At 36.5% G+C, this 12115-nt stretch overlaps 3 protein-coding genes across 3 annotated transcripts; 2 read left to right on the top strand and 1 right to left on the bottom strand.

Annotated features, from left to right (window-relative positions):
- Positions 1–3895: 3895 nt before the first annotated feature.
- LOC126697596 (uncharacterized) lies at positions 3896–5079 on the top strand. Its single transcript, XM_050394670.1, has 2 exons — positions 3896–5028; positions 5073–5079. Exons 1-2 carry the CDS (start codon positions 3896–3898, stop codon positions 5077–5079), a joined length of 1140 nt encoding a protein of 379 aa, XP_050250627.1.
- LOC126713353 (uncharacterized) lies at positions 5040–6379 on the top strand. The gene is made up of 2 exons (XM_050413087.1): positions 5040–5502; positions 5590–6379. Exons 1-2 carry the CDS (start codon positions 5147–5149, stop codon positions 6236–6238), a joined length of 1005 nt encoding a protein of 334 aa, XP_050269044.1. The 5' UTR covers positions 5040–5146; the 3' UTR covers positions 6239–6379.
- Positions 6380–8602: 2223 nt separating this feature from the next.
- Positions 8603–9361, bottom strand: LOC126697589 (uncharacterized). The gene has a single exon (XM_050394659.1). The coding sequence runs from the start codon at positions 9359–9361 to the stop codon at positions 8603–8605; it is 759 nt and encodes a 252-aa protein (XP_050250616.1).
- Between the last annotated feature and the right edge of the window lie 2754 nt (positions 9362–12115).

The following is a 12115-nucleotide window of genomic DNA, read 5'->3' as shown; positions in this document are numbered from 1 at the left end:
GTACACCAAAATAATTAATATAATTGTTCTAAGTTAAGCTTTATTTTCAAAGTTTCCAAAAAAAAATTAAAAAATTTATTACTTTGATTAAAATTATTCTACCAAGAATTTCTAGAAAATTTAAGAGAAATTTTATCATTTATTTGTTATTATTTTAATAATCAACCATAACCTTGTGTTTTAATAATAAAAATCGGGTCGTATTCATCATTTGTTTACATTGTGTAGCTCGATTTGAGTATTACAATTTATATGACACAATTTTGCTATGAAACTCATTATAAGTACATTACAATTATTCACATTGTTTACTTTAAGCAAAACTCTATTACTAAAAATTTCAAAGAATAAAATAAAATAATAATACATATAAAAACTTAATTGTCAAAAGTTCAAGTAACATTTTTTGCTTTCTCCAAAAAAAAAAAACACATTTTTTGGTGTTTCTAATGAAAAATGTCTAAAATTTATATCCCTCATTTTCAATTATCGAATTATTAATAAATAAATACAGATTAGATATAGATTTTTGATAATATCATGGATATAGAAAGATAGAACATAGCAGAGATGTTGGATCTATAATGAGCTAATTGTGTATTTTGAGATATCTTACATATCATGGATATATGCTCAAAGAGTCAAAATCAGGATTGATATTACCATACAGGTGAGATAACAGATAAGTTCTCATGTGTATGGTTTATCCTGGACCTGGAATGTCGCTATTTTCATTAGAGGCCAATATTGAATATTGTGGGTCATTTGATGCTTTAGTCCACAAATGGCAACAAAAGCCTTTTTTGTTGTCAGTGTCCAACACATAAATGAGGTGATAAGTTGTTTGAATTTTTTTTATAATTTCGATATCATTATCTTTCTTTTCAGAAATAAAATACAAAACTGGCTAAGATGTCGATGTCAACATTTGATAATGTTCGATTTCAATAAATTCTAACCACATACACACACAAAGGAAAGAAACAAGTCGAAGCTTCAGATGCTTTTTAACGTTAATACGTTATATAATAGCATTACCTTCAATTTTTAACTTATTAAAGTCAGGTTTTTTTCCTTACTTTTATTGGCGGGTAGCAGTATTGAAGTCAAAATTTAGAAGCAAGGAATTTGGAACATAATCTTCAACTTTTACATTTTATTATACCCAACTTGATGTTTGATTGTCCATAAAAAATAACAAAACAAAAATAAATAAAAAACTTGATGTTTGATTTTTCCAGGTGGCACAGATTATCCTAGACCAAGTGAAAGTAAATTTGTCTCATTGAATGTGATAGTTCCACCGCCTGTGTGTTTTATTAATTTATTTCCTTTATTTTATTAGAATCTAATACTTCATTGTATTTGCTTATAAAAAAATCTTCATTGTATTTTAATGGTGCATTCTAGTTTGCTAACTTAGCTCAACTAGTAAAATTTTTTATAATTAAATAAGAAATCTATTTACACTAAAAATTTATAAAAAGCAATTATCAATAAGCCGACATCATAAATTAGAATTCTATCATATCTATCTCAAAAAAATATTTATTTCAATGAATATTTCAATTCGTTTTTCTTCAAATATATATATATATATATATATATATATATAAATAAAAGAAGACAAAGAGGAAGAAAGAGAGAAAAGAATCTAATACTTAGAAAGTATCATCAACCTTTGCCTTTTATCAATGCCATGTTGAAGACTCTCTTTGCCTTGAATATTCTGGCTCGAGTGCTTGGCCATGACAAGAAATCTGACGAGCCCAATCCAAATTTGTTAACTTGCCCAACCCACATGCTCGGCTTAGTTGGGCCTATTTACAGAATATTTAGAGCCCCACTTGAACTAGTCCACGAGTTCATATTAGCTTATTTGGGAATGGGATCGTCATGCTAACGCCTATGAATTCTAGATTGAAGTATACTTCTGAATTTTGATTAAAATTTGGAATCACTTTTGTTTTGGCTCTTTATGATGTAAAGTTTTCACCTCAAGTTTGATTTTGTTTTTATATTGGCTATACCGTCTATTTTTAGTAATTTGATATTAAATGAGTGACATAGTTTAATGAACGTCATTTATCTGACACTTGACGGTCAAATTATTAATAAAAATGAATGAAAGAGCAAATATGAAAATGAGATCAAATATAAAGGGTTAAAATGAAAATTATAAAAGGTAAAGGATTAAAATGAAAACAATTTTAGTCTATATATATTATACTTATCTAACTGTGCACTTTAGTCTATATTATACTTATCTTTTTCTTTTTTTTTTTTTTTGAGAACTACTTATCTAAAAAATTTAAACTATTATAATATAGTAAATTTAATCATTATTTGAATTGCATTATGCTCACGTGTGGGTTCAATTCAAGATCAACTAACAGAGCGGAGATAGTATCCAAATTATTTGTTACCATGATAAATTAATACATATACCAAAAACTTAAACCTATTGTGAATTTTCTCATTTAATCCAATTTCTAATAGTTAATGGCCATAAAAAAATGAACAAATACAAACGAACACTGAAAACAAATCAGGGAGATCAGCAGTACAAATGGCTGAGATTTGAGAGGCCACCACAAAAAGACATAAAAGCCGACCAGCCAAAGGAGTATTGCAATCTTTTTGTTAGTGAAAATCAATGTTATCATGATGAGATCATGGGAATCAATTAGAGATAAAAAGGTTTAGATATCCGGCTCCATCCTCTATTCTTTTTTCGCAGAAGTGGGACATGAAAATTTTGATGCATGAACTCCTAATATTAGAAACACTGTTTTGGGCCTTTTGGCCTATGGTAGGTGGCCTCCTTGTCGTCTAACGTGGGCAAATAAATTTTTTTCCTAAAACTTAAAGAAACAAGTTATATTGTTAATTCAACAACTCCAACTGCAACGACTTTGCAACTGGGATGCACGGACGCGGCTCCCAGGGTCGCGCACCCGCGTCCGACGCGGCGGGACGCGGCGACGCGGGAGGGACGCCGCAGACCGCGCGTCCGTCCCGCGTCGTGCCGCGTCCCGCCACGTGGCAGTGCCCGAATCGGGCCGACGCGGCTCAGATCGGCGCCGATACGGCCGAAATCGGCGCCGACGCGGCCGAAATCGGGCCGACTCGGCCTGTATCGGCCTGTATCGGCCGAAACGGCCGAGTCAGGCCGAAATTAAAAAAAAAAAAAAAAAAAAAAGGTGCAAAACGCACCGTATTACTAAACCTAAGACTCCTAAGTGCCCAGACCCCCTCAAACCCTCACATTTCGTCCAAACTCTCAAAGTCCATCTCTCTCACTCCGCCCCTCATCTCCCTTCTCTGTGTGTGTACTGTGCTCCGTCCCCCAATTTCTATTCTCTGCGTTTTGAGCATTCTGTGAGTGCTGTGTGCACACTGCCCTGCTTCAGTCTTCAGGTGTGCTCTCTTTTACTCTTTTCTTGAATTTTTATTGTTTGTTCTTTACAATTTCTCTTTGAATCTGAAAATTTATATCCTTGACTGCTTGCTGTGTTTTTTTACTTGTTTTTTCAATTATTTCTTGTGGGAGTTAAAGGGTTTTGTTAACATGTGATTTGTGGTTTGTGGGAGTTAAAGCCTTAAAGGGTTCTGTGTTTGTTTGCTGTGAACGTGGTTGCTGTGTTCTGGACCTTCTGGTTGCTGTGTTTTTTTTACTGAACTTGGTTTAATTTATCATTAATTTATTGTGTTAATAGTTATTATTTGTAGGTTATTTGTGAGAGTTAAATGATTTTTTTGGTTATGTGGTTTTGCATTTTTTTGCTGTGAACCTGGCTGCTGTGTTTATTGCTGTGAATTGGTTTGATTTATCATTAATTTATTTAGTTAATAGTTATTATTTGTAGGTTAAATTGAATCTATTGAATTTACAATGGACGAAGTTAATAGCACAGAAAGTTCACAAGAAGTGTCAAATGCTGAATCTCCTCTTTGGCAGTATGTTACTAAAGTAGAAAAACCGGCTGGTGCATCTGTTAAATCTGGTGGAAACACATATTTTAAGTGCAACTATTGTGATATAGTTTTTATGGGATCCTATTCTAGGGTTAAGGCTCATTTATTACAAATTTCCGGCAAAGGTATTAGAGCATGCCGTAATGTGTCAAAGAGCCATAGGTTGGAAATGCAGCGAATGCATGATCAAGTTGAGGCTAATAAGTTAGAGCAAGAACAGAGAAGTCAAATTCCCTTACCCCCACCTCCACCTCCCCCAGGCCGTGGGATACCTATTTCCCCATTTCGGAGACAAGAAGGGAGTGATAGTAGTCATAGTACAAATCCGGTTGATGCTAAGAGGAGGAAGGTGACTATGAATACTACTTTGGAGAAAGCATTTCAGAATAATGCTAGACATGATTTAGATAGTAGAATTGCTAGGATGTTTTACACCGGTGGGCTTCCGTTTAACTTTGCAAGGAACCCACATTATCGTAGTTCCTATGCATTTGCTGCTACTCATAGCATTCCGGGTTATCTTCCTCCTGGATATAATGCTTTGAGAACAACACTTTTGCAAAAGGAAAGAGCCCATGTTGAAAGACTCTTGAAACCAATTAAGGACTCTTGGCTTGAAAATGGTGTAAGTATAGTTTCTGATGGATGGTCAGATCCACAAAGGAGGCCTCTTATTAATGTTATGGCTGTATCAGATGGGGGTCCAGTATTTATAAAGGCAATTGATGGGTCAGGTGAGTTCAAAGATAAGCATTACATTGCTGGGGTGTTGAAGGATGCTATAAAAGAGATTGGGCATGAAAAAGTTGTCCAAGTCATCACTGATAATGCAAATGTGATGAAGGCTGCTGGAGCTCTTATTGAGGGTGAGTATCCTAAAATATTTTGGACACCTTGTGTTGTCCACACTCTCAATCTAGCTTTGAAGAATATTTGTGCAGCAAAAAATACTGAAAAGAATGAAGTTACATATGAGGAATGTAGTTGGATTACACGTGTTGCTGATGATGCATCCTTCATACGTGTTTTTATCATGAACCATTCTATGAGGTTGACAATGTTTAATGAATTTTGTCCATTAAAATTGCTCCAAGTTGCTGATACTAGGTTTGCTTCGGTGGTTGTAACATTGAAAAGGTTGAAGTTGATAAAAAGATGCCTTCAAGCCATGGCTATTAGTGACCAATGGGCTTCTTATAGGGAGGATGACGTTGGAAAAGCTCAAAAGGTGAAAGATATGATTCTAAGTGATCTTTGGTGGGATAATATTGATTATATCCTTGAATTCACGGCACCCATTTATGATATGCTACGAATAGCCGACACAGATAAGCCTTGTCTTCATCTTGTGTATGAGATGTGGGATTCCATGATAGAGAAGGTGAAAGCAGTGATATATCGGCATGAAGGCTTGGAAGATGATCAATATAGCTCATTTTGGGTTGTGGTGTATGATATACTCATTGATCGGTGGACTAAAAATTCTACACCACTACATTGCTTGGCTCATTCCTTAAATCCTAAGTAAGTACATTCATTATCTATTTTCCTTAGTTCACCCTTTAGTAAAACACACATTTGATCTATATTTGTTTTTTAATCTTTAACTAGGTATTATTCCATTGAATGGATTTCGGAGAATCCAAAACGCATCCCTCCACATCGGGATCATGAAATTTCTATGGAAAGAAGCAAGTGTTTGGAGCGATACTTTGAAGATGAGAATGACTTAACGGTGGTGAAGTATGAGTTTGCTAAATTTTCAGGAGGGAGGTTTCCTTCACCAAGTGCCTTGACGGATAGGTGGACCTTACTACCGTTGGTTTGGTGGCAATACCATGGCTCCGCATTTCCAACTCTTCAAACCCTTGCCCTTAAACTTCTTGGACAACCTTGCTCATCCTCATGTGCTGAGAGAAATTGGAGCACGTACAAATTCATTCATTCCTTAAAAAGAAACAAAATGGCTCCTGCACGCGCTGAGGATTTGGTATATGTGCATTCTAATCTTCGACTCTTGTCAAGGCGCAATGAAGAGTACATACATACCGCAACAAAGATGTGGGATATTGCGGGAGACTCTTGGAATGAGAGCGACATGCATGGAGGAGCTGGAATTCTTGAGAATGCAGCTCTTACACTTGATGAGCCAGAGTTGGAGGCTATAGTTATTGGGAATGTTAACACTAGTGCTACTACTAGTGAAAGTGAAGTTCGAAGTGAAGCTATTGATCTTGAGGATGATGATATTTGTGTTTGATTGTTTTGTTGATTATCTTTTATTTTGTTTTAATTTCAAACTTATGAGTTGTATTCTAATTTCCAAACATCATGGAATGTTTTAGTTTCAATCTTGTGGATTATATTTAATTTATGAACATCATGTTTTAGTTGTTATCTATTGCTCTTAAATTTGGTATTTGTTTATATAATGTGAAAAAGTAAAAGTATGCTTAGCAATATATTAAACATATATTATAAAAATATTTTTAATAATTTTTTAATCGCCGAGTCCTGCCGCACCCGCACCCACCTTTTTCAAAAATTGCCGAGTCCCGCACCCGCACCCACACCCGCACCCGAGTCTCGAAACGCACCCGTGCTTCATAGCTTTGCAAGCCCAATAACACTGTACCAAACGTCTTATACTTGTTTTAGTTCAATGAAGTATGATATAGTCATGTAAGACAGTTTTTGGTGATGTCAAGTCATTTTTCTCCAACAAATATACGTCAAGAAAAGAAAAAAAACAAAATGATTACTCAATCTCTCTCTATATAATAAAGCTTAAAAGATGATTTGGGTAATGCAAAAAAATGAAGAAAAGAGAGGAAGAAGAAGCTGCTAGCATATGGGACTGTGGGAGTCCTTTATATGATTCACATGAAATAGCTTCACTTGGTCATCTCCTTGAGAGGCACATGATGGCCTTGCCCATTTCATGTAGCTCTAGTCGGTTTACTATACCACCAACTACATCAAGCTCAAATAAGGGCAATATGGCAAAGAAGGAAGGTCTACATAAAGTGGGATCAGTCACCAAATTTGTAGGGAGTAAATTGTGGAAGAGGAAGATATCTGGGGAAAGTAAAGAGAAGGCCAAAAGGCTTAGGATCGGATTTCATGGTATCTGTAGAAGGGTTGGTTTATGCAAGAAAATATATTAGAAAAACGAAAAATGAAGATTATAGAGTAAATGGAGGACTAATTACCATTCACAGGGGAGTCCAAATTGCTCACTGCAAGGGATAACATAGTAGTAGATCAATGGTGGCTACAAATTGTTGCAGAGCAGAAGGCAAGTGATATAAACATATTCTGCAGATGAGTGAGAGTGAAGGGCCTACTGATTAAAGGAACTTGTACAGATGGCTGGAGGTTCTATATGCATGTATGTAATATTCATCAAGTAAGATTGCTGTGATTTTTTTTTTTTTTTTTTTTTTTTTTTACAATTTTTAGTCAGTGCGTGGTATTTGAGCCACTGATTTATAGTCAAGGTTTCAGCTTGCAGTCCATTTTATCGGTTTTTTTTTTTTTTGGTGGGGTGCCTAACCAATAAAGAAAAGATATTGGATTGTTATTATGACAGTATAATTTTTGTTTTTAAGAAATTGTGCACCTGTTGTAAAATTATTTGATACTCTCTCAAGCATGGTGATATGATATTTCATTCTCTAATATTCATAATAAATTCTACCATGAATTTAAATGGTAGAATCTACCATAAATGTGATTAATTAAAGAGAACATCAAGTCATTGTAGTCCAGAGTACCTAATAATTTTTAGGCTAAATGGTTTTTTTAGTGTTATTATAAATAGTAATCATAATAAAATAAATGTCATAGATTTTGAATCTATCTAGCTACCTATCCACGCCAAAAACAAAGAAACAAAAACGAAAGCATAAAGTTCAGAAATTCAATATAGGAAGTTCCAAAGAGTATGATGATTGAAATTGGTATTGCATACATATAAAAAAAAATAGTTTGTTTAAAAATATCTGTGCTCGATTTTCTTGTACAAGTTAAAATTGTAAAAAAGAAGAAAGGGAAATACAGAATATCATGAACTTTTATGGTATTTTGCTAGACATTAAAAGTGTTAATTTATTGGATGAAAGAGTGCAATGAATTAGTTCGGAAGGTTAGAAACAGTGTTAGGTCTTAGGACAAAGGAACATAACACTCAAAAGTTTTTATTTAAATTAGATTATTTTTATACTAATTTTCTAATTTATATTTATTAATACTTACTAATTAAATATGTTTCAATATTAATCATAAAAAATATAATATTTATCAAGTTAAATTATATTTATTATCAAGGATGCTTATTGGGTAAGGTGAGGCGTCTTTAGAGCCTCGATGAGTGTTCAAGTGTCTTAAACAAACTGTAAGGTACTTGAGACGAAAACCTCAATAAAATATAATTGAAAAAAAAGATAGTTTCATAATTAGGCAAAAATGGTGGTTATAGTACTTTAGTTTAAGTTAGTGCTTCTCTTTCTCTGACTCTCTTATCTATAATTCTATATCCCTTCTCTTCATTTTTGCAACAAAATATAAATACTTTTTGAGATTTTTTTTTTTTTTTGAGAATGAAACTTTCATCTGTTATAAATTAAACGGTGGCTGAATCAGCCATTACAATTTGGCGAATATCTGGTGGTACATCTTCCATCCAGACACTTAAATTGGGCTCCTTAATTGCCCATTTTGCCAGTGCATGTGTAGCATTATTACCTTGGCGTCGTACATGCGTAAAACTAAGGGAAACAAAAGAGCTAGATAAACATTTAACATCCTGAATCAAATGGCCATGCAGTGCCATGGAAAGAGTTGGTTCCTTAAGTTCTCTGACAATGGTCTCTGAATCACCCTCCACTATTGCTTTTGTGATCCCAATTTCCAAAGCGAATTCAACGGCTCTCCGTGCTACAAGAGCTTCGACTTGGGCAACTGTTGTAGGGAGTGGGATTTGTTGTACCATGGATGCCATAACTGCTCCATCACTGTTCCCGATGATGACGCCAAGACCAGCTCTCCCCTGTTGGCTAAACACAGCCCCGTCATAGTTCACCTTACAAGCTCCTGTTTCCGGTGGCTTCCACCTGGTGTGGTTCCGGTGCTGTGGTGTTACTGCTGCTAGATGGAGGCGTTGAAACTCCGCTTTCCTTTCCTTCGACAAAGCTAGTATCTGGTTCAGAGGACAAGAAGCTTCATTGAAGCGAATTTGGTTGCGCCGATTCCAAATTGCCCATCCTGTGTATGTCATGAGCTCAACGTCATTCTTTTCGGAAAAGGCCTTCTTGAAAACTTCTTTGATATTACTATCTTTCATCTCTAGAACCCACTTCCATTGAGGATCTGTACCCCACATCGTTTGCACCTCAGAACAGAAAAACAGAGCATGTAGAACGTCCTCATCCCCTACTTTGCAAATATCACATTGCCCATCTTGTGAAATCTTTCTACGAAACAGATTCTTCTTAAAGGGTAGGGCATCTTTGCTAGCTCGCCAAACAAAATTCTTTATTTTTCTAGGCACCTCCAAATTCCACACCTTTTTCCAGAATTCAATGTCTTGGCCTGTATTTTGAAATTGGGCAGAATTCTCTAGTAAAAACCGGTATCCCGATTTTACAGAGTATATGTGAGGGAGTGAAAGGCCAAATCAGGGCATCCGGTTGGGTTGTTAAGCTGAGTGGAATACTTTTTATAATCTCGGCATCCTGCACAGTGAACATATGATCAATAACATTACTCCTCCAACATCTAGTTCTTTGATTTATAATTACCTCCACATTTGAGTTATCCTGGCCATATAGTATCGGTGAAGGCAGCCAGTTATCACCCTATATCCTCACCCTCTTGCCATCCCCTATTCTCCAAAGTGCACCTTTTAGGATTACATCCCGGCCTTTAAGGATGCTTTTCCAAGCATATGAAGCTGAGGAGGAGTCTTTTGCTTCAAGGATGGTCTCCCTAGGGAAGAACCTTTCTTTGAAGACTCTATAGAATAAGGAGTTGTCATCATGTAGTAATCTCCATGCCAATTTTGCTAATATAGCTTCGTTGAACATTGTGAGATCTTTGAAACCCATGCCTCCTTGGTCCTTGTCTTGACACAGATACCCCCATTTCACCCAATGTACTTTCCTCCTCTCCCCCCTTTGCCCCCACCAAAATTTCCGGATGAGGGTTTCAATCTCATGGCATAAAGTGGCAGGAAGTTTGAAATAACTCATCGTAAAAGTGGGTATTGCTTGGATTACGGACTTGATGAGAACTTCCCTTCCGGCTTGTGACAAGAGTTTACCCTCCCACCCTTGAAGTCGCTTCCAAACCTTTTGCTTCAGTTTATCAAAACTTGCCCTTTTATTCCTTCCTACCAAGGCTGGTAACCCCAAATATTCTTCATATTGCTTCAGCTCATTAACCCCAAGTAACTCCATGATTTCCTGTTGTAAATCACATGGGGAAGATTTACTGAAGAACAATGCAGTCTTCTCTCTATTTAACTTTTGCCTGGACACCTTCTCATAATTTGACAAAATCTCCATTACTTTCTGACAATCATGGGTAATTGCCCTACAAAACAAGAGGCTATCATCTGCAAAAAATAGATGGGTTAGTTTGGGGCCATTACAACAAATAGACATACCCTGTATTTCACCTCTCTCTGTAGCCTTTTGGATCATTCGGTGAAGGCCCTCTGAACAAAGCAAAAAGAGATAGGGCGAAAGTGGATCTCCTTGACGTATACCACGACTTGGTTTGATCTCTCCCAAAGGTTCCCCATTGATCAATAGGGAATATGTGATTGAAGTGATACACTCCATGACTAAAGCCACCCACCGGTCATTAAACCCCATTTTGATCATCACAACTCTTAAGAAAGACCATCCCACCCTGTCATAAGCCTTGCTCATATCAAGTTTGAGCGCCATGTAGCCCGAATTTCCAGAATTGTGGTTCTTCATATAATGCAGAGTCTCAAATGCCACAAGGATATTGTCCGTGATCAAACGACCTTTGATAAAAGCACCCTGGTGCTCTGATATGACTTGGGGCAGCACTCTCTTTAACCTGTTTGCAAGGACTTTGGAAAAGATCTTATATAGCATGTTATAGAGACTAATTGGTCTATATTCAGTAACCTTCTCAGGATTTTTTGTTTTGGGAATTCAAGTAATGAAAGTATGATTAAGAGGCATAGGTAGTTTACCCGAATTCAGAAAAAGAGCACATCATGAATTACATCGCCTCTTACCAATTCCCAAAAATTCTGATAGAATAAAGGTGGCATCCCATCCGGCCCCGGAGCCTTGAGTGGCGCCATCTGCTTCAATGCACCTTCTACCTCCCACGCCTGAAATTCTCCAGTCAAGATCTCATTCATTTCCCCTGTAACTACCTGTGGAATGGAGTCCAAGTCATCCACCGAATCTTCTGGATTGGAGGTTGAGAACAGTTGTTGATAATATTCAAGGAATATGGCTGCAATCTGATCTGGTTGAGTGCACCAATCATTGGACTGATTTTTAATACCCGTAATAAGATTTTTTCGTCTTCTCTGAGTTGCTCTGCAATGGAAGAATCGGGTATTATGGTCATCGTCTCTTAGATACAAGGTACGAGATCTTTGGCACCACATCCTTTCCTCTTTGTCCATGAGTGAGTTTATGTCTTTCTTAAGTTGAATGAGATCATTTGAATAGCCTCTCTGTATAGCCACTTTCTCAGCGCGAGCTGACTCTCTTTTCTTCTTTTCAATCTCAATCCATACATTGCCAAAGCAATCTTTGCTCCACTTTGTTAAAGCTTCACCACACTTTTCCACTTTCCTAATCACTTTAGTGGACCCCATGTCTGCATAGTAAACCTGCCAAACCCCCTCCACGGTTTCTCCACACCCTTTGTCGCCCAACCACATCTCTTCAAATCTGAAAAGTTTTTTCTTTCGCATCGGTTCCAAGTCCGATTGTTCAATCCACAGCAGCTTATGATAAGATGTTATGCTATCTACATGGTTGACTCGAGTCCCTGGGTACTTAACAAACCAATCGTAGGAGACTACAGCTCGGTCTAATCGCTCCCAAATCGAAACCTCACTACTATAGTGTTTGCTCCA

The sequence above is a fragment of the Quercus robur genome, chromosome 2 (genome assembly GCF_932294415.1).
Source record: "Quercus robur chromosome 2, dhQueRobu3.1, whole genome shotgun sequence".
Taxonomy (NCBI): Eukaryota; Viridiplantae; Streptophyta; class Magnoliopsida; order Fagales; family Fagaceae; genus Quercus; species Quercus robur.
This window is presented reverse-complemented; position numbering and strand designations above follow the sequence as displayed.

Coding starts and splice junctions, on each gene's coding strand:
- LOC126697596 (XM_050394670.1), top strand. CDS start 3,896: ATGGACGAAGTTAATAGCACAGAAAGTTCACAAGAAGTGTCAAATGCT.
- LOC126713353 (XM_050413087.1), top strand. CDS start 5,147: ATGGCTATTAGTGACCAATGGGCTTCTTATAGGGAGGATGACGTTGGA. Junction 5,503..5,589: donor GCTCATTCCTTAAATCCTAA/GTAAGTACATTC, acceptor ATCTTTAACTAG/GTATTATTCCATTGAATGGA.
- LOC126697589 (XM_050394659.1), bottom strand. CDS start 9,361: ATGTGGGGTACAGATCCTCAATGGAAGTGGGTTCTAGAGATGAAAGAT.